The sequence below is a fragment of the Cetorhinus maximus genome, chromosome 15 (genome assembly GCF_964194155.1).
Source record: "Cetorhinus maximus chromosome 15, sCetMax3.hap1.1, whole genome shotgun sequence".
NCBI classification, from domain to species: Eukaryota; Metazoa; Chordata; class Chondrichthyes; order Lamniformes; family Cetorhinidae; genus Cetorhinus; species Cetorhinus maximus.
In genome coordinates, this window is record NC_135893.1 from 73116568 (window position 1) to 73139125 (window position 22558).

Here is a 22558-nt window from a genome sequence, read left to right on the forward strand (position 1 = left end):
TGGGGCAGAGTTTTCAGGCCCTGCTGAGGTCTGGAATTGAGGGGGACAGGACCCAAAAATACTGATGTCAAGCAGCACGCCAGTTTCATGGCGTCGGCCATTTTGTGGGAAGTTGGTTTGGGGTCTGACAAGGCCGTCCACCCCCATGAGGCAGACAGCCAATTAGGCACATTACCTGCCTTTAACAAGGTCCTTAATGAAAGCTGACTTAGACTTTCCAGCCTGTTTCCAGTTTCCTGTCACAACTGGGGGCAGTTCAGATGCCTGGAGGCTGCCATCCTGTGGCAGGCAGGGGTGCCTACACCCCAGGCAGGCCTACAGTAACTAAATAATGTGGACAATTCAATTCGTAGAAATAACTTGTTTATCTTTTTAATAAAATTTTAGAATAGTTTACTTGATGACCAGCATTCCTTTCAGTTTACCAAAAGAAGCAATGTGAATGCTCATCCATGTATTAACAGCCACTATCATTTCAGGCAAATTTTCAGCTTCCTGGATAGGTTTCCATTCCATTGCCAGACTCCATGGACTGAATTTTCACTTTGGGGATAAGAAACGGGCGCTGAGACAATTTCCAGGTCCCTAACCCGCTCCCTCAGGTTGGGGGGAGATAAGAGTCACTCTTTAGGATTTTGCCCCTTTAATCGGCATGGAGACAGGTTCAGTTATTCCAGACTAGATGCCTTAGTTACAGTGCTACTTCACAAATGATTTTTTTTTAACTCTTGTTATCCTAAAGCTACCATTCATTCTTTTGTGTAGTTTAAGATATTGAGAGTTCTTCACTACCTGGACTCTGATGCGTGAATGTGGATATTGAGTGTTGTTTGGTTATTCAAGCAAGTGGGCCATTACATCATGGTCTAGTGTTATCCACGAAACAGCATCTGCACCTACACTCCTTGCAAGGGCTATTCATTGCTCAAGTACAGCAATAATTGTCAGTTTGTTTCCCCCTAAGCCTGGGAATAAAACAAATTGTAGATATCGAGGTTCTACATCATTTCAGGTTGCTTAGTCCTCGGAGATGCTTGCTTTTTAGTGAATTATGCCTTTTGATTTACAATTGTTTGAAAGGTTTAACTGCAGTTAAACTTTGAATAAAATTCCACTGGCACTTGGGTGAATGACAACTAATAAAATATTCTTTCTTACAGCTTCGCAGGGAATCTGCATTAATTCTTGTAACGGTGGCTGCTGCCCAGATGTTGCATCAGAATCTCCCTGTGATCAACATTGTTCTGCCATTAATTGTAGCTTATGGGGTAAGAACAGTAAAGTTACTAACCAGTTTATTTTACTTTTCTTTTGAAACTTGTCCTTCCCTTCCCAAAATCAATTTATGGAGTTTGATAGCTACTTTCAGTGTGGAGGGTGGTGGCGATTCTGTAGCTGTTGCTCCAATTTCTTTCAAAAAGCTAATTTTAATTGTTTCACAATGTCTTTATGCTTACATTTCAATGTCTTCTGTGACTATCTCCATAGAGATATTACTTTTGCAGTTTCTTTAGATTGTGTTTTTCCTGGCTTCATAATATTTAGGATCCCATTTTATGGTAACACTAATAATACCATTAATGTAAATTTCACCCTCTTATTCTTCCCAGTTGCTTTCTTTCATTGTTTCATCTTGCTGCTCCTTTTTCCTTCTGACGATTTTCTTTCTTCCGCCATTCCTTCTATTCTTGCGAAGATCTTGACTCATTGGGCAGAATCTTTGGCTCCTCGTCGAGGCGTAAAATGACGCGAGGTAACTTCGGGCATGTGTCCAGACGTCACTGCGCGTCGTTTAGATTTTCAGTTCGGCGGGCGCGCATGAAATCTCATCCACAGGCGGGATGAAGGGTTTTAAAGTGTTGTAAAAGTTTTTAATAAAATTAATAGACGTGTCCCAGCTCATGTGACAGTTTCACATGAGGGGATATGTCTTAAAAAAAAAATTTTCCCTTTATTAAATTTTTCTGCACTTAAACTAATCTCCCTGAGGCAGCTCAGCGCTTCCGGGTGCGCCCACATAAAATGGCGGCGTGCAGCCAATCGCGAGAGGCAATCAACTGCACGCATGCCCGCTCCCGCCCAACTCTGTTGACGGGGAGAAAATCTCCCCATTGAATTCCGCATTTTCCTGGGCCTCCATTCCTGGTTGCATGCTGAGAGCTGGGATTCAGGAGAGGGAGATGGTGTGTGTTTCATAAAAGTAAATGTTTAAATGGAAATATCAGATGGAATGGCTTTATGGTCATTTTCAAAGTGGCCTCAAACATGTCCATTTTCAGGATTGTGGCTTTTCACAAAATGTATGTGCTTGGTGGGGCACATTAGAGTTGGACCTGATTCCATCCTCTCCGATCTCGAGGGAGACCAGTAACTTTTTAAAAGCAATTTGAACTCCCAGTTATAACTGAATGAATTATAGTCATTTGGTAGTATAGGACTTGAGTATTGCTGAAAAAAGAGATACGTCTAAGCTTTCATCTCGCACTCATCAGGACACTTGCAAGAATACCAATACAAGGGGAAAACAACAATTTATACTGTATGTCAAGAGAGTGCTGATTGGCTGGCAGTTGGACTCCGATCGGCAGAGGCGTTGCCATGGTAAATGCACCAATGATGGTGATTGACAGTTAACTGTCAAGCATTGTTTGTAATTTAAACCAGGCAGCCTGAACCCAATCAGGGTTATGGAGACACCAGCTCAAGCATAGGCCGCACTGCTTTCTTGCTTAGTGACTCCAAAATGAGAAAACATCCTTGGTTTCTGACAGTCCTTCACTACTGCTCTACAGCTCCTGGCAGATTTTGTGTGTCTCTTTCTTTCTCTCCCTCTCCTGTTCTCTCTCCCCCTCTCTCCTTCCCTCTCTCCCGCTTGAGAAAACACACGGATAAAACCCAACCCTAAACAAAACAAATTCCTTCCTGCAATCTATTCCCACAGCAATGTGACACCCTGGAATGTCCCAGATTGGGAATCTCCCATTCCCAAACCTTTCCTTTGTCCTGGGAAACCAGGTGAATAATTTAAACCTCTTATGAAGACAACAGTAGACATCTCATCTCCACCAAGAATCTCAGAAAGGAGCCACCCATTGTTTAATGTTTCCCACTCCCAACACTCATTTTGTTAAATAAACAGAGGTCACCCTTTGAATTGTAATTACTTTAGGTCTGTTTACCAGCTTCTCACCACATGTTTCTATTATCTTGCATTTAAAAATTTCAATCTCCAAAACTTAAAGTTATACTCTTAAAATATATGAATCATGAAATTGGACATTTTTGCAACACATGTTAGCAATTCAGCAGATTCAGTAAGTAGACCCAGTGTCTCAAAGTTTGAGTCATGACAATCCGATGCTTCTCTGAAACTACAAGCTATTTAGTAATCATGATAGCCGACAATGGTTACTGCACCCTTGCTGTGGGCATGATTCACCTCAGTGCTGTGGTGATACTTTGTCTTGCTTTAATAACTAGCAGAAATTTTTAGATTGCCATAGAGTTTGGAACTAACTTTCGGCTCATATTTTGCACAGGAGTGGGAGGGGTTACTAATTTTGATAACGGCATCTTAGGACGGACCCAGACTTGGAGAATGGCACACGTAGTTGAAAATTGAATTTCTATTGGTTTTGTTCCCCAGTTTACATTATGTAAATCTACTTTATCGTTAAAATGAATGCAGAGGGAAAAATAGTCAGTCAACAGGGCTGTCTTTATAAATACTTTGTTATTTTTCCTTGGTGTCTGCTGTTTTTGCTCACCTGATCAATAGTGGGGTAACTGATATTCTGGTTGGAATATTTCACTTCACCCATCAGACCAATAGTGCATCTTGATTTAATGGACTCCAACTCTCCGTTCTAGGGGGTGGCCCCACTGATCAGAATGTTGTCTGGTCTAATGGTAGATATTAGATTCTTAGAGCCCTGAGGGACAGCAGAATGCATTCTTGCCACTGTGGTCTGGAAAACACTGCGTAAGCCACTCTCTGTTCTTTGCGATGCTGACATCAGTGTTGCTGCGTTAAGCACCATGTACCATGAAGTCTTCTATTATTTAATCTCTCCTATCTTCCCCCCACCCCATCACAGACCTTCCCTTTTTTTTGTTCTTTTTCTACCCTCCCCTTTGTATCACTTACTTAAAACCTGTTACATTTCTAACTTTTCCCAGTTCTGAGGAAAAGTCAGTGACCTGAAACATTAAATCTGCTTCAATAGATGCTGCCTAGCTAACAGCATTTCCAGCAGTTACTGTTTTATTCCTCCATCACTACTGTTGGTTATGTCCCATCCTAGGCAAGGCAGACCCACTAGAGTAGTTGGTGGCACAGTCAGTGCACCTCTGCAGTATGCAGTCAAGAGTAAACATCTCCGTAAGTCCGTAACTTTGACTTCGGAGCCCATGACGTTTCATGGCATCAGATTAAACTTGGGCAAGAGAACCTGTTGATTACTACCTACTGCCTTCCTTCACCTGATGAATTGGTATTCCTCCTTGTTGAACATCACTTAGAAGAAGCAAGGGCACAGAATTTACTTTGTGGGGGACTTCAACATCCATCACCGAGAGTAGCTTGGCGTCACTACTGGACAAGATCTGAAGGTCCTAGCAGCCAGACTGGGCTTACAGTAGATAGATTAGTGAAGACGAGGTCAAGTAGATTTCTTCCTTGCACACTCACTATCTGCTGCAGATGCATTTGTCCGTGACAGTATTGGTATGAGTGATCATTGCACAGTCCATTTGCAAAGACAAACTCCTATCTTAGAATGATAGAGGATATCCTCAACCTGATGTGCCATGACCACTGTACTAAATGAGATGAATTCAGAACAGCACTAGCAGCTCAAAATTAGGCATTCGTGAGGCACTGTGGCCATCGTTAACAACAGACTTTATAGAATCAGAGGTGACAAAACTGACACACTGCTCTATTTGTGGCCTTGATTAACACAATCTCACACTAAGCCCAACATCTTTATTGAGAATTTTGAACAGAACAGTTTCAACTAAATCATAGTTACCCCTCAGGTGGTCAATTTGGGATGACTATAGGTTACTTACCTTGTGAATAAGATCTTCCTGCTTGGTTCACTGGCACTCCTCTTGTCTGTGTATCTTCTGCCTTCTTTCTGGATCACCCCCCGTCGATACCAGGTTGACCAAGCATCCTGTTTTTTATGGGATTGTCTTGGAATTTTGCTGATTGTCCTACATCCCGTATGTTTTCTTCCAGGGTGGCATTTGTCCTGTATTTCTAAAGCTGGGAGAGCATCCAAACTGGACGTTAATGGGTTTGAAACTTTGATTCTTAGCATCCAACAAAACTGAGCTTAAAGGGAAGGGAGCTGTAGCTACATGGCTGAAGTTACAACGCAACATGATATTAAAAAAATAACACACCCCTCTGGAAATAGTGACTGTAAATGTTCCTGCTTGGAACATTTACATCTATCGTGTGATGGAATTGGAGAAAACCAGATGCTGCATGCCCAGAAAGATGGCCATCAAATTTTTCTTGCTGTAACTGTTCCATTTTAATGAGCAAAGTATATTTAGGTGAGAAGAGGGTGGTTGAGTTGAGCGAGAGAAATGCTGGACAGATTGTTCTGATTTTCTATTTGGGTAATATAAAAGGCTGCTGTAAAAGTATTGTATAGCCAGACCTATCTGTTGTACATTAATACTTTAAAATATCTGGAGGACTGTGTGAATAAATATTAACTCATGCAATATAGATGCTGTCTTTCTGTTATTGGGGGAGATCATCCAATGGGAAGTGGGAGGAGGAGGAGAGAACACCCAGATCAGCCAAGGGACTTCGGTCCCCTCAAAGGATCAGCCTTTCCCTGTGTCTCGTCAACTAAACAGTATTCTAAAGGTGATGTGTCTAATTGTCTGTCAAACTGAAACATTTTCAAAACACCACAGAGATGCAGTGTAAATTGGGAATAACTTTGAACAGTGTAATCGGCTGATCTCAAGCCCCTCAAACAATGTGATTCTCCCGCAATGTCACTTTGACATAATCAGAGCAAGTGGCCATTCGGCCAGTCATGTCTGCGCCAGCTCTCTGAAGGAGCAATTCACCTAGTGTCACGATGCTGCCTTTTCTCTGTAGCCCTGAACATTCTTCCTTTTCAGTTGTTAATCTCTTATAATAATTCCTTCTTGAATGCCTTGATTTGAGCCTGCCTCCACCACACTCTGGCAATGCATTCCAAATTGCAACCACTCATTGCGTGAAAATTTTTCCCAATGTCGCCATTGCTGCTTTTGCCAACTAACTTAAATCTGTGTCCATTCATTCTCAATCCTTCCACCAATGGGACCAGTTTCTCCCTATCTACTCTGTCCAGACCCCTCATGATTTTGAATACTTCTATCAAATCTCCTCTCAACCTCTTCAAAGAGAACAGTCCCAGCTTCTCCAATCTATCTATATAACGGAAGTTCTTATCCCTGGAACCATTCTCATGAATCTTTTCTGCAATTTCTCTAATGCCTTCAAATCCTTCCTAAAATTTGGCCCCCAGAATTGGATGTAACACTGCAGTTGAGGCCAAACAGTGTTTTATAGAAGTTTAACCAACTTCCTTGCTTTTGTACTCTCCCAACCTGTCCTGGCACCTTCAATGATTTATCCACCCAGATCCTTCCTACTTCTTTAGAACTGTGTCTTTTTATTTTATATTGTCTATTTGTAATCTTTCTACCAAAATAACCACTTTACACTTCTCTGCCCTAAATCACATCAGCCACTTGTCTGCCTATTCCACCAGCCTGCCTATGCCATTTTGAAGTTCTGCGCTGTCCTCACAATTCACAGTACTTCCAAGTTTCATGTCATCCACAGATTTTGAAATTGTATCCTGTACAGCAAGGTCCAGGTTATTAATATGTATCAGGAAGAGCAGAGGTCCTAACACCAATCCCTGGGGAACTCCACTACAAACTTTCCTCCACTCTGACAACCATTAACCACTAGTCTGTTTGCTGTTACTCAAGGCAATTTTGTATCCATGTTGCTACTGTCCCTTTTATTCTGTGAGCTCTAACTTTGCTCATGTCTGTTGTGCAGCACTTTATTAAATGCCTTTTGGAAGTCCCTGTACACCACATCAACATCATTGCCCTCATCAACCTTCTCTGTTACCTCATAAAAATACTCAACAAATTAATTAAACATCACTTACCCTTAATAAATCTGGGCTGGCTTTCCTTAATTTTCCACTACCCCCCCCAGTAACCAGCGCACAACACCACTTGTGTACCTGCACCCCCAACTCTTAATTCTCTCAGCCTCCCCCCACCCCCTGCTCTCATGGTCATCAGCAACCTTCTGGCTAAATTATCCCTTGTTTATGCTGGTCACCTTGATTGATACATATCTTCTGTCTTTCTTCTCGAGTGCTTCTGTGTCTGTTTACATAATACAGCTGGAAAGAGATCGTGCACAATCCTCTTCTGGATGCAGATTGGTTAGTTGAGTGCATGATCAGCTGTTGGGTGGTTAGCATATTCCCAAGTTGTCTTCCATTGGCTTAGTCATATAAGGACTTCTTCCTGTCCCACTGTGGTTACCTTTCTGGCTTTGATCAGTTCTCTGCAATTAACTGTTCTATTTAAATGTAAATCATCCTATTCAATTCAGCAGTATCAGTGTTGTTAATGAGTATTGTCATAATTAGCAAGCATCGCACCCATTTGGTTTCCACATAACAAACACTGATCTGAACTTGTAGCCAGCCCAGTAACCCTCATCAAAAAAAGCAGTAGTCTTAGCACTGAACCCTTGGGGAAACACCAATACCATCTACCATCTTCCAGTCTGAAAAATAACCATTTACCACCACTTGCTGTTTTCTGTGCTTAAGCCAATTTTTTATCAAGCTGACACTGACCCTCCAATTCCATAAGCCTCAAAATCAACCAGCCTTTTATGTGGTACTTTGTCAGACGCTTTCTTAAAAATCCAAAGAGGCAACATTCATTGTTTTCCCTTCATCAACCATCTCTGCTTGATCAGAAAATAGCTAGATTAATCAAACATGTTCTGCCTTTCACAAATCCATGCTGGCTCTCGTTAATTAACTCAAAGCTCTCGATGCCTGTTGATTTCCCCCCCCCCCCCTATTGTTTCTAAAATCTTACTCATCATTGAAATGAAACTGACCGGCCTGTAGTTACTAAGAATGTTTTTACACCCTTTCTTGAATAAGAGTGTCACATTTGCTACCCACCAATCCTGTGGCATCTTGCCTCATACTCAAGGAAGATTGGAAGATTATGGCAAGCATTTCTGCTATCAGCACCCCCATTTCGTTAGCAGCCTGGGATGCAAACCATGCAGACAAGGCAACTTATCCACTCCAAGCATAGCCATCCTTTCCAGTACATCCTTGCTAAAAATTTTCACCCCATCTATTACCCCTACCATCTCCACTTCAACTGATAATTTGTCAGCATCCCCTTCCTTAGTGAATACGGATATAAAGTACTCAATTATTCTAGCCTTGTCCTGCACCTCTAAGCAAATATCCCTCTTTGTCCCTAATAGGACCCGTCCCACGATAAAAAGGAACCCGATAATCCTCTACCAGAATGTAAATTTTAATATTTACATTCTGGTGTAGGATTATTGGGTTCCTTTTTATGTTAACTGCTATTGTATTCTCATATCAGTCTTATTTTCCTCCTCCTTCCCCTCTCAACTTATTGTATTTGGCCTGGTTCTCACTTGAAGAATTCACTTGACTACATCATATACCCTCCTTTGTTTCATCATATCCTCTGTCTCCCTCACCATCCAAGGACTCTGACTCTGGTTCTCCTACTCACCCTTGTTGAAATGTACCTAGCCTATGTTTGAAACATCATAAAGATCATCCAGTGTTTCACCATTTTTCCTGTTAGCCTTTGGTCTGTTTTACCCTGGCTAGATCCCCCATCAGCCCATTGAAGTTGATTCTCTTCCAATTCAGAATTTCTACTTTTGTAATGGAGAAGAGCAAAGCACAATCTAATCTAAACCATATGATCAGATGATCAATCTTACCCAAGTGTTTCTCCACAGACGCTTCGTCCACTCAGCCCACCTCAATCCTTAGCACCAGATCCAGCAAATTTCTGTTGCTATTTAGCTATAGATAGGTAGCTTATCAAGTCAGGTATGAATTTCTTGATGCTGATTTAATATTGTTTATGGCCATTCTAGAAGAATTTCTGGGCTCTGAAACTCCTGTTCGACAGCCTGAGCATGAAAGAAGACGTCTTGCACCATTTCTGTGGCATGTTGAGCAGCAATATTTATGTATATAAAAGCATGTTGATTGATGCGTAAGTATAATTTCAACCACTGGTAGATCTAGATAGTTTGCAGGTACTTTAATCCTCCTCAGCCAATTGTTTAGATGGTTATATTGAAGGGGATTCTTAGTGTAACTGCTGCACCACATGAAGAATTGCATTGCCAACTACTATGTATAATATCAATGCCATATCTATCACAAAAGTGTCAGAACATTCCATTTCACAATGCATTGAAAAGTCCAATGTCTTACTATCTTAATGGGAAAATTTATCCTAAGGTTGCCAATATGTGGCTGCATTAGATATTACCATAGATAGCACTGCAATTGGTTATTGGTGATAAATGCCTGCCAAGGATCATTGGGTGGAAAGCCCTCTGTATAGGTGCTTAGAGTATGCTGATCTCTTGTAGTTATTTTGCAGCCTCCTGTGTTTGTTTAGTCCATCAGTAGTAATAAGATTGTTACTCCCACCTACTAGACTAGGAACTGGAAATACATTGCTACAATAGCATTTGTCTCCAATAGCCAAGCTGTGGCTGTTAGTAAGAGCACTGAATATCCTAACCAAAAAAAAATCTCCATCTCAACTGAAGTTGTGAAAAACTGAAATAAATTGCCCATCAGGTCTAGATGATTCCTACCTGCCCAGTTGAATCCAATAAGTGCCAGCCAATTCTCATCCAACCAGTCAACCCAAGTGCAAGTCTGTTAATTGTGCAAACTCCTGAATTGCATACTTCCTTCTTCCTTGGGTGACTAGTTAAGTGAGCTCTTTGGTATCCATTAACAAGGAAATGTAAGCTGCAGTTTTCCATTCAATCCTTTTCTGACCACCCCAGCCCAAAAATCCAGTAATAGCCATAATAGAGTGAAGACTGTTGCATGTTTGTAAACCACCCCACAAGCATTGAAATCTAACTTGAAGAAAGTGTACAGACTTGGGACTGGGAAGGAAGCTGAATGCCCTCTTCTCTTCCCCTCACTCTTTCCTGTCCCTTCCACTCTGCTTCCTTCCCCTTTTCGACCACTTTCACCTGGCTCCGTATATCCCCCACCACACTCTAACCCTGCTTGACCTGAATACTAAATTTGGTCTCGACTTCCCATTTGCAAGAGAGTGGTTATACTACATACAATTTTTTGCATTTATTTAAGCACTTCACATGATGTCTTATAGTTAAGACATTTCTCTAAAGATTTCTAGTGTAATTACTGCTTAATCACCCAATTATGCGATAGCACAAACCTTTACCAGAGAACATGATTCATTACATGCCCATCATTCTTATGGGGGAATTGTTGTCTTGTGAAGAGCTTTTTAATTCATCTTACATTGACTATGGACACAATTGATGACAGTCTGTCTGCAAACAGGATGCCATTTGTAATTGAGCCTACTAATAATTTCATGTGAGATGGTATGCGGTGCACAGACCTTCCTGAAGAAAATGTGACACCAGCCAGATAGAACGCATTTTGGATAAACAGGTTATTTCACTACTTTTTCCGTATGAAAAAATAAGCTTTTACCAGAATTGCAAAGCCTCACTTAATTCCTTTTAAAGTCCGTTTTAATGCAAGGCACTCAAAAGTTCAATTTCAGTTGTTTGTAGCTTGTCATTGTTTCCCTCAAAATAACTCTGCTTCCAGTTTGCTGACCTTAATACTACTAAATTTGCTTTACCCTGATTATTAAAATCTTATCGAAAATGATAATATACTATTTATTTAAAAAGTGCATTTCTTCTAAATTAGGTTTAAGTGTCGTGATGCAGACTATGTTGCCGATCTGGTGACCCTCTTCCTGTCTTTTAAACAAGCTACTATCCAATCTGTTAGCATTCCTGTGCTCAACGTTCTTGTGGAGTCGTGGCACGAGTGAGTATTTCTGGAATCAGCACAAGATCTCGTTAAATATTAAAAGTAATGTCAGATGTCTCAAGTTAGCTGCAGTGTGGTGCTGGATCTTTGGCATCTAGATTTTTAAATGTTACTGATATTTTAATAAGACCTTTTTCAAAAGTGGTTCAAAACAGTACGATGAGATTCACTGCCCACACCCCAAACAAAGTAAAAGCTATGTGCTGAAAGAAGACTGACCCTGAAAAATACAGTGGCTGTTTCTCTTCCTTGCTGTAATATTTAGGATCTGTGTCTCTTATTTTCTGAATAAAAACTACAAAAAATGTTTTGTTTTAATGCTTTCTATTTGAGACTTTATAATTGGTACACTTTTCTGTACCAAAAGAATCCCTTACCTTATTTTCCTGGGTGATATTCAAGCTGAGAACTCATCTCAAAAATATTTTTGTCTTTGAATCTACATGTCTTTTTTTTGTTATAAGAATCAAAACTCTGTTTTCTTCCCTTCTGAATGTACTGACCTTGCGGGTCTGGCTGCCCTCTGATTCCTTGCTCAAATGTGTGCATCTTTTTTTGGGCTGTTTGACCATCAGGATCTTCGCAGGGAGCTTGGTCCTGTTCACTTCTCTACCCACCCACCCATTTTCCCCTAGCTGATAAGGGATGCTGAGGCCAAAAGCTATCTTGGCTGATAGCTGCCAACTGATTACAAACTTTACTGTAAAAGCAAAATACTGCGGATGCTGGAAACCTGAAAGAAAAACAGAAAACCCTGAAAAATCTGAGTTAACATTTCGAGTCCATATGGCCCTTCAGAGCGCTGAAGCAGAGTCATAAGGACTCGAAACGTTAACTCTGTTTTTCTTTCCGCAGATGCTGTTAGACCTGCTGAGTTTTTTCCAGCATTTTATGTTTTTGTTAGAAACTTTGGTGTTGGTGTGGCTTTAATAATTCAGTGACTGTAATCTCACCATAGCAGTTTCAGAATTTGAATTTGATTTAAAAATGAGGTTTCTGGAAATAAAAGGCTGGTACCAGCAAATAACTGATCATAAAGCTGTTTGATTGTTGAAAAAACCCAATTGGCCCACTAATGCCTTTTAAGGAAAGAAACTTGCTGTCCTTATCCAGTCTGGTAAGGAACTAGAGATGGGCAATAAATGCTGGCTTTGCCAGTGGTCTGAGGTGTGAAACAGAGACTAGAATCGTATTTTTGACCAAAGGTCTTGCAACAAATTCTCTCAAATTACTGTTTGTTACTCTTCATTCTTAATATTTGTAATGACAGTGAATTGACCTATAATTATATGTTGAATATTGGATATCCAAGAGAGAGAGTTGTAAAACTAAGAAATGGTGGGGGCGGTGGCCTCTGAGGCCATTGCAACACAATAGTCAAACTTAAACAGTTAAAAACTATCATTAGAAACCAGAGAGAAATTGTAGATAAAAGCAAAATTCTGCAGATGCTGGAAATCTGAAATAAAATCAGAAAATGGAAAAATTGTAGATGATTGGCTTCCACCCAGGTATTTGTGTTTTAAACAATTCTAGTGCTCTTTTCAATGAATTGGTCAATGAGTTAATATAGCATTTGATTGCAATAATCTGTCACATCTTAGTTTTATCATCATCATGCTCTGTCGAGAGGTACGTCCTTGGCTCATAGTCTTCTCCATGTGTCTCTGTCCTGAGGCAGTCTTTTCATTTTCCAGTGATTTCCTTCAATTTTCAAGCCATTCATCATTGATATTCTCTTCCTCTTTTTCCTTGAAATCTTCCCTTCATAATGTCTCTTACTAGTCCATTTCCACTTGAGATTTGCCTGCCCAGTCTCCCTGCCTCTTCTTAATTATGTTCAGAAAATTTCTTTGTTTGTTCACTCTTCAGAGCACTTCATCATTTGTTACTTTTTCCGTTCAGATCCTTGCCATTCTCCTCCAAATCCACATTTCAAAGCTATTTGGCATTATTTTTAAACAAAGTTTAAAAGAAACGCAGCAGTGAATCGGAGTTAAAGCAACTGGATGGTTTTGCATATCACCATTAACTTGCAAGTATAGAAACTAGGAGCAGGGGTAGGCCATTCGGCCCTTCGAGCCTGCTCCGCCATTCATTATGATCATGGCTGATCATCCAACTCAATAGCCTGCTCCTGCTTTCTCCCCATACCCTTTGATCCCTTTCGCCCCAAGAGCTATATCTAACTCCTTCTTGAAAACATACAATGTTTTGGTCTCAACTACTTTCTGTGGTAATTAATTCCACAGGCTCACCACTCTCTGGGTGAAGAAATTTCTCCTCATCTCAGTCCTAAATGGTCTACCCCATATCCTCAGACTGTGACCCCCTGAGTCCAGGTTCTGGACTCCCCCACCATCGGGAACATCCTTCCTGCATCTATCCTGTCTAGTCCTGTTAGAATTTTATAGGTTTCTATGAGATTCCCCCCCCTCATTCTTCTGAACTCCAGCGAATATAATCCTAATCGACTCAATCTCTCCTCATATGTCAGTCCCGCCATCCCAGGAATCAGTCTGGTAAACCTTCGCTGCCCTTCCTCTATAGCAAGTACATCCTTCCTCAGATAAGGAGACCAAAACTGCACACAATATTCCAGGTGTGTTCTCACAGAGGCCCTGTACAATTGCAGCAAGACATCCCTGTTCCTGTATTCGAATCCTCTGGCTATGAAGGCCAACATACCATTTGCCTTCTTTACTGCCTGCTGCACTTGCATGCTTATCTTCAGCGACTGGTGTACAAGGACACCCAGGTCTCGTTGCACATTCCCATTTCTTAATTTCTAGCCATTCAGATAATAATCTGCCTTCCTGTTTTTGCTACCAAAATGGATAACCTCACATTTATCCACATTATACTGCATCTGCCATGCATTTGCCCATTCACTCAGCTTGTCCAAATCACACTGAAGCATCTCTGCATCCTCCTCATAGCTCACCCTCCCACCCAGCTTTGTGTCATCTGCAAATTTGGAGATATTACTTTTAATTCCCTCATATAAATCATTAATATATATTGTGAATAACTGGGGTCCCAGCACCAATCCCTGCGGTACCCCACTAGTCACTGCCTGCCATTCGGGAAAAGACCCGTTTACTCCTACTCTTTGTTTCCTGTCTGCCAACCAGTTTTCTATCCATCCAATACACTACCCCCAATCCCATGCGCTTTAATTTTGCACGCCAATCTCTTATGCGGGACTTTGTCGAAAGCCTTCTGAAAGACCAAATAAACCACATCCACTGACTCCCCCTCATCAACTCTACTAGTCACATCCTTGAAAAATTCCAGCAGATTTGTCAAGCATGATTTCCCTTTCATTAATCCATGCTGACTCTGTCCGATTCTGCCACTGTTTTCCACGTGCTCAGCTATTAAGTCTTTTATAATGGACTCTAGAATTTTCCCCACTAACGACATCAGGCTGACTGGTCTATAATTCCCTGTTTTCTCTCTGCCTTCCTTTCTAAATAGTGGGGTTACATTAGCTACCCTCCAATCTGTAGGAACTGTTCCAGAGTCTATAGAATCTCGGAAGATGACCACCAATGCATCCACTATTTCTAGGGCCACTTCCTTAAGTACTCTGGGATGTAGGTTATCAGGCCCCAGGGATTTATCAGCTTTCAATCCCATCAATTTCCTCAACACCATTTCCCTACTAATACTGATTTCTTTCAGTTCCTCCCTCTCACTAAACCCTGCATTCCCTAACATTTCTGGTATGTTATTAGTGTCCTCCTTTGTGAAGACAGAACCAAAGTATTTAGTTGGTCAGCCATTTCTTTGTTCCCCATTATAAATTCCCCTGTTTCTGACTGTAAGGGACCTACGTTTGTCTTCACCAATCTTTTTCTCTTCACATACCTATAGAAACTTCTACAGTTAGTTTTTATGTTCCCTGCAAGCTTACTCTCGTACTCTATTTTCCCCTTCTTAATCAATCCCTTGGTCCTCCTTTGCTGAATTCTAAACTGCTCCCAATCCTCAGGTCTGTTGTTTTTTCTAGCCAATTTGTATGCCTCTTCCTTGCATCTAATACTATCTCTAATTTCCCTTGTAAGCCATGTTTTGGTCACCTTTCCTGTTTTACTTTTGCACCAGACAGGAATAAACAATTGTTGCAGTTCACCCATGTGCTCTTTGAATGTTTGCCATTGCCTATCCACCGTCATCCCTTTAAGTAATGTTTCCCAATCCATCATAGCCAACTCGCACCTCATACCATCGTAGTTTCCTTTATTAAGATTCAGGACCCAAGTCTCAGAATCAACTACGTCACTCTCCATCTTGATGAAGAATTCTATCATATTATGGTCGCTCATCCCCAAGGGATGCCAAGGGATCCCCAAGGCACAACTAGATTGCCAATTATTCCTTTCTCATTACACAGTACCCAGTCGAGGATGGCCTGTTCTCTCGTTGGTTCCTCAATGTATTGGTCCAGAAAAACATCCCGTATACCCTCCAAGAATTCCTCCTCTACGGTATTATTACTAATTTGATTTGCCTAATCTATATGCATATTAAAGTCACCCATAATTACAGATGTTCCTTTATTACATGCATCTCTAATTTCCTGTTTAATGCCATTCCCAACATCACCACTACAGTTTGGGGGTCTATATACAACCCCCACTAACGTTTTTTGCCCCTTAGTGTTTCTCAGCTCTACCCATGCAGATTCCACATCGTCGGAGCTAATATCTTTCTTCACTATTGCGTTAATTTCCTCTTTAACCAGCAATGCAACTCCACTGCCTTTTCCTTTTTGTCTGTCCTTCCTAAATACTGAATACCCCTGGATGTTCAGCTCCCATCCCTGGTCGCCCTGCAGCCATGTCTCCATAATCCCGACTATATCATACCTGTTTACATCAACTTGCGCGGTTAATTCATCCACTTTATTGCGAATGCTCCTTGCGTTAAGGCACAAAGCCTTAAGGCTTGTCTTTTTAACATCACTTGTCCCGTTCCCACTATTTTTCACTGAGTCCCTGTTTGATTCTTGCCCTTGATTTCTCTATCACTTTTCTTCTTCCGCTTTCTGTCTTTTGTTCTTGTCTTTGATTCCCCTTCCTCTGACTTCTTGCATAGGTTCCCATCCCCCTGCCATTTTAGTTTAAACCCTCCCCAACCACTCTAGCAAATTTCCCCCTAGGACATCAGTCCCGGTCCTGCCCAGGTGTAACCGTCCAGTTTGTACTGGTCCCACCTCCTCCAGAACTGGTCCCAATGCCCCAGGAATCTGAAACCCTCCCCTTCACACCATCTCTTCAGCCACGTATTCATCCGATATATCCTGCTATTTCCACTCTGATTGGCACGTGGCACTGGTAGTAATCCTGAGATCACTGCCTTTGAGGTCCTACTTTTCAACTTACTTCCTAACTCCTTATATTCTGCTTTTAGGACCTCATCCCTTTTTTTACCTATGTCGTTTGTACCAATGTGTACCACAACCACTGGCTGTTCACCCTGTTTACAAACAGGCCATTCAGCCCTGAGGTGTTTATGCTCCATAAAACTCACCTTCCACTCTAGTTCATCTCAGTCAAGATATCCTTCTATAAGCTAGTATTTTTCTAGCTTTTCTCTTAATTAGTATTCTGCTCAACTCCAAGTGATAGTGTTTGACATTCTTACCACTCTTAGGTAAAGAAGCTTCTCCTGAATTCCCTTTTAAAATTCATTAGTGACTACCTTATACTTACGACCCATTAGTTTTGGACTCCCACACATAGAAAATGTATCACCACATCTAACCTAGAGAACTCCTTCATTGTTTTAAAGACCATAGGGTCACCCCTTGGTCTAGAGAAAAGACATGTTATGATATGGCAAGTGATATTTGTCAGGCTGACCAAATTCATAAGACATAGGAGCAGAAAATAGGCCATTCGGCCCATCGAGTCTGCTCCGCCATTCAATCATGGCTGATAAGTTTCTCACCCCATTCTCCCACCTTCTCTCTGTAACCTTTGATCCCCTTACCAATCAAGAACCTATTTCATATTTTAATTTTTTATTTTATTTTAATAGTGGAAATATTCACAGGGAAACTTGGCCACACTATCACAATAGTTTTGCAATTTGTATTTATTACGAGAAGGTTAGTGCACTGAATTCAGAAGCACTGAGTCCACTAACACCTTTAGAGATTTTAAAAATTTATTCAAAATATTTATCAACAACAAAAAAGAATAAAACACACACACAAGATTACAATTACACAGTTACTTAATATTATAACTTCCCCAAATTCCTAATTATCCAGACGCCCAACTACACACCCCCTTTAAGGCAACGATCCAAAATAGATTTTAAATTTAAAGCGACAATCCAGTAATGTTACCACAAGCACCCACTCGACAATGGAATTCCAAAGGCTTTTGACACAACTTTGGTTACTGGAACATCAGACTTCTGCAAAGTGGCTAGAGGTGCTTTACCCCAAGTCTGTTTCACATGGTGTACCTTTCAGATATTGCATGGCCACACCCAAAGCCTTCCAATCTTTCTTTAAATATATTTCTTCCTCTTTAATCTGTAAATCCCATTGTTCCCCCATGTCTTTGGAGTTTACTTTTCCCATAATATAAACATTTTTTATATTGTCATTGTGGCCAGCCCTTTTGGAAAAATCAGTGTAATAACCTGCCTTATTTATCTTGTTAATTGTAAACATCCTACCAAGTCTCTTCGAAAACCAAACACTTCTCCACTTATCTTAAAATGCAAATTTCATTCACACTCTATCTGCTGACTTTAGCCTAGCTCATGCATTAGCATTTCAAATGCCCTTTCTACACTTAACTCTTTTCATAATTTCAACTTTGCAGTCTATCCGCCTCTAATTAAATCAGCCACACAGAACCATCCATATACAAACATAAGCCGACTTTACAGTGCCCCACAATAATATTATGAAAAATATGATAGTTTCATAACAGGCTGAAGGGTCAACTGGTCTTGTTCACTCATGAAGAATTCTTCCCCCAAAATGAAATGCAACTTCCTTATATAAAAAGTTTTCATGTCTAGAAGTTCTTCTGTTTTACATTGTGCTGTCACATTCTGTGAACTTTGTCTTTTAAACGTGCAAATGATGGAGATTGAAACAGTGATTTTGCCAATAGAAATTAATTTGTACAATGCATTCCCTCTCCCATCATGGCAAATATAATTTAATTTCCATAACCCTGCTATGTTCACTTTCAATACTTGCGACATCTTTGTTAACACTTGTTGGCCAGCAAAATGTTTTTATTCATCCTTCCAGTCATGCCTACCTGTTCTGAGCTGATATTTTGCAATAAAACTTTTGCATTTTTTTTAGGTATGTATTTTCACTCACCAAAAATCTGTGTTTCTTTGCAAGATCTTACAAGTATGTGGTGATTTGTTGACTAACTTCTTTCTGTTTGCACAGTCAGGCACGGTGGTATTAGTGCCAGGCTTCTACTGTAGATATCATGATTTAAGACTGGCCAAACTCATTACATATAAGGTCTTACAGCTGGCAGACAGAAGAGTTTTTCATGCCATTAACTTGCTTAGATGTGATTTTGGATCACAAGAGATCTCAAATCTCCACCACCTAGTTCCTAAAGTAACTTTAAGCAGCAAGTAAATTTACTAACTTGTGACCATATTCTTCCACAGATTCAAAAACAAGGAATGTCTCTGGACACAAACACTCCATAGTTTTCTACAAAGTAAGGTATGTTTGTACTTGAAATTAAAAATCAATGTTGTCAAATTCTTTGCACGTTACAGTTTTTGGGAGGGAAGGAAATTTGGGTGATTACATAATGATACTTTAGAATCTACATTTATATTCAATTCCCTTATAATTGAGCCTCAGAATTGCTATTTCATTACCTTCCTTGCTCTCGATTTTCCATGTCACACACCAAGGATAGCCAAGAGGGCAGTCAAGCAGCCTTTCAGCATGCTGTTATATAACCAGCTTGTTAGAGTGTATCCCAGTAATTGTATTACTGGGGCAATTCCTGGCTTCAAACCTATGTCCTACCGTTACAAAGTAGATAGTTGAAGTGGACCACCTTCTAACCTAGGGTAACCAGATTTTCAGAAGTCAAACCAGGACACACTGAAAAGCCTTGGGAAGGTGGGACTCTATAATGATTGCCATTGGCCAATCAACATGTCAGGAGTCTGTAGGAGGGCTTGTTGAACATAGGAAGTTGTGTGATTACATCTCTCATAATAAGTCCAGCCAGAGTTGGCAACCAAAGTAAGACTCCTAATTATTGAAGACAGCAGTTGCAAACCACAGGCTTTTTTTTCAATGACATTTCTGCCTCATTTTCTTAAAAAAAAACTGAACCAAAGCTTACTTTGTCACCAGATTCCAGCCAGAATCCTTTACTCCAGTCTAATTTTACTGTGCAATGCACAGTGGTAAAACCAATCTCCAATTAAAAGCCTTATTTATTTTCATTTGCACACTGTTTTAACAATGGACGTTTTCAGCCAGAAGCTGTGTTTTAAACTAGCAAACGTACTTCAGGTGCGGGAGATTTTGTTTGCTAGTGCAGGAAAGCATGCGATCTTTCAATGAGAAATCCAGTTAAACATGCCATGGCTCAGCCAAACTTGTCTGCCGCCTTCCTCATCACTGATTGATAGCTTACAGGCAGGCGCCATCCAACTACCTCATCAAGTGCAGCTTCCTGTTGGTGGACACCGCTGTTGATCTTCTGTCATCACCCAAAGGCTGATTCCCACCCAGCTCTGGATGCCAGTGAGAAGAATTTTCTGTGCCCGTGGGAGCATCCCAACACGGCCTCTTAAAGGTTGGCAAGTGGGCAACATCCCGAATTCCCCGGCGCAACCCAGCACGAGAGGGTTTTCTTGGGTTTGCCAACAGTGAATGGAATGAGAGGAGAAGGTTAAAGGGGAGGGGACTCGGGGGAGTGGAAAACTGAGACATTTGAGCAATTTGAAGGAAACTGCCGGGACACGGGGATTTTTAGTGAAAGCCCGGGACTGTCCCAGCAAAACTGGGGCATCTGGTCACCCAACCGCTTTCCTGTCCTTGGACTTCCATTGGGAGTTAAACATTGTTTCATTTGAAATATTATAGCAGCCCAATCATTTTAAGAATAATATCTATCATTTTTCTTTCTTCGTTGCTGCAGGTTATTCCAGCCATGGAAATGCTGAACACTGCCCCATTTGTAGAGTTACGGAATAAATTAAACCAGCTAATTTAAGAGAAAAAAATGTTGACTCATTCTGGAACATACCCAAAGCGATGACCACTGGAAAATGTGGATTACAACAGCAATGCATATTTGGAAACCGATGACTGACATTTGCTCCTTACATGACTTATTACAATGATCAGATATCTCCATTTTAAATGATCATACAACCATGAAAACTACACACAAATGGAAATCCTACAGTTTTTTAAAAATATCAGTCAGCTTTGACATTATTCCGCTGTTCGTAAATAGAGTTTCCTTAAGGACATCAACCCCTTTTTTAAATTAGAAAACAATTAAAATATTGGTGTTAAGGGGTCCAGTAAATAAAATTATTTTCCTCCTAATTATTTATCTTTGTGTTACCTGGTTAAATATATTGTGCTCCAATAGTCAGAGGCATTTGAAAAAATTAGTGTAAGAATTTGGGGTGTGGGGAGATCCAATTGGCCCAATAAGAAATTGTCTTATATTTACTTGATATTTTCTCTAAAAGCAGAAAAAAAACAAAGTACGGTATGTTTATACCTGGTTTCATAGAATTAACTTGTACATAAAGCAGATGTTAGAAAACATAGGCCAAATCTGCCATTCTCATTTCAGGCGCTCATTAACTAACTTTGAGTGGGAATCGTTCATTGCTCTGAATTATTTTAGTAATGTTTTCTAATACTGGTAAGGACAGATTGACTAGAAAGCCCAACTCATTTTGTCTCATTCAGTGCACGAAGTTCAGCATATTGTATACAACAGTGATTGATACTTGGTGCTGTGCAAATAAAATCCTGGGGCATTGTAATTTTATAGAATCCTTTCGAGGATCCTTTTTTCACATGTTAATTTTTTTTTTTAATGTTGTATTGGCTAAAATTGTAATACAGAATGTTCAAATTATATTGACTTAAATCTGCCTTTCTGCAACCCTCTGTTAGTGAAAGGGTGGTCCCTATCAGCAGAGCAGTGCTGCGTGCACCATTTTGACACTGTTGTTTCCTGAACTTCGTTTGGCCTTTTTCATTTAATTCTCCCTTAACATTGCAATATAGAATAGCCAGTTAAAGTTTACCTTTGAAAATCTTTTAAAATACTGCATTGAGATTTTCCAAAACTTGTGATTTCTATTTTTGAATAGTTTTTTTGTGCTCAGAACACCATATTTGTATCGATCTGATTTGAGTTTACATTTTCTTTCAGTCAAGGTTCTGCAAAATGAATTTACTAACTTGGTGCCTTCCATAATTAAAGGATATTCTGTGATGAGGACTTTTTAAGAGAATGACATCTTTAACCTTTAGAAAAATACATGTGCAACTTGTTTTTATTATGTGCCACAGAATATCTTTTAATACCTCTATGTTTTGTGGTTGCTGGCAGCCTCTGCATATGGGTGTGGCGTACCAGCCTTCAGTGCCGTGTTTTTTTGGCATTGGTACAGTAACAAAACCTGGGCCTGCTTGCAAAAAGAAAACCCTTAGCTACAGGAGATCAAACTTGCAATTGATATCTTAAAAAAAAACTTGTTTCAATCTTTTATAGGGAAACCTTGTATATTTTTCTACAGGTTCTGTGACATTCATGTCTTTTTAAAATCTGTTTTTCAATGTATTCATTTAATAAATTTCTTCAGAAAATCTGCACATCACTTGTGTATGAAATTACATTTGAGTTTGGAAAATATTTTGTGTGGTTAGCTGCTTGGTACCATTACTATGCTACTTTGATTCTAAAAGATAGTAATGTGCAGTAATACCCTCCACTTATTTGGAATATAGAACAAAATGGAAGTTTTTCTAGTAGAAGGTGCGCTGTCATGGAGTTAAAATAATCAGACTAAACACATGCTTACAATTCTTCATGAGCCTCAAAGTGAGAGCTCCAGAATTCAACACTAATTTTGTAGATGGAACAGTCAATCCACAGAGGAATTAAGTTTCTTTTTAGCTATCTCTTTGATCTATGGTCCTTTGAACCTTTCTCGCTCATTTCTGCAAATACACTCTCCTACAAACTGTTCCTCATTGTCTTCAAATTGACACATTACACTCTTAACTCATTCTTTCAGAAACCACCGAACTCTGAAACTCCTTACTTCCTTTACTGTTACTTTCATAC

At 40.2% G+C, this 22558-nt stretch overlaps 1 protein-coding gene and 1 long non-coding RNA gene across 6 annotated transcripts in view; one reads left to right on the forward strand and one right to left on the reverse strand.

Annotated features, from left to right (window-relative positions):
• The window catches only part of LOC144690813 (uncharacterized), a 111130-nt gene extending 92268 nt beyond the window's left edge, over positions 1 to 18862 (reverse strand). Inside the window, exon 1 of the long non-coding RNA XR_013578972.1 lies at positions 18568 to 18862. This is a non-coding gene — a long non-coding RNA (uncharacterized LOC144690813). The remainder of the gene's footprint in view (positions 1 to 18567) is intronic.
• The window catches only part of LOC144690811 (uncharacterized), a 75321-nt gene extending 53242 nt beyond the window's left edge, over positions 1 to 22079 (forward strand). For 2 of the 5 annotated variants that reach the window (XM_078558641.1, XM_078558640.1), the window contains exons 16-20: positions 1161 to 1268; positions 9227 to 9348; positions 11079 to 11201; positions 18876 to 18933; positions 20378 to 22079. In XM_078558641.1, the coding sequence (XP_078414767.1) occupies positions 1161 to 1268; positions 9227 to 9348; positions 11079 to 11201; positions 18876 to 18933; positions 20378 to 20452 (486 nt within the window). In that variant the 3' untranslated portion in view covers positions 20453 to 22079. The remainder of the gene's footprint in view (positions 1 to 1160; positions 1269 to 9226; positions 9349 to 11078; positions 11202 to 18875; positions 18934 to 20377) is intronic. The other 3 variants (XM_078558642.1, XM_078558643.1, XM_078558644.1) reach the window with 3 other exon arrangements.
• The last annotated feature ends 479 nt before the right edge of the window (positions 22080 to 22558 follow it).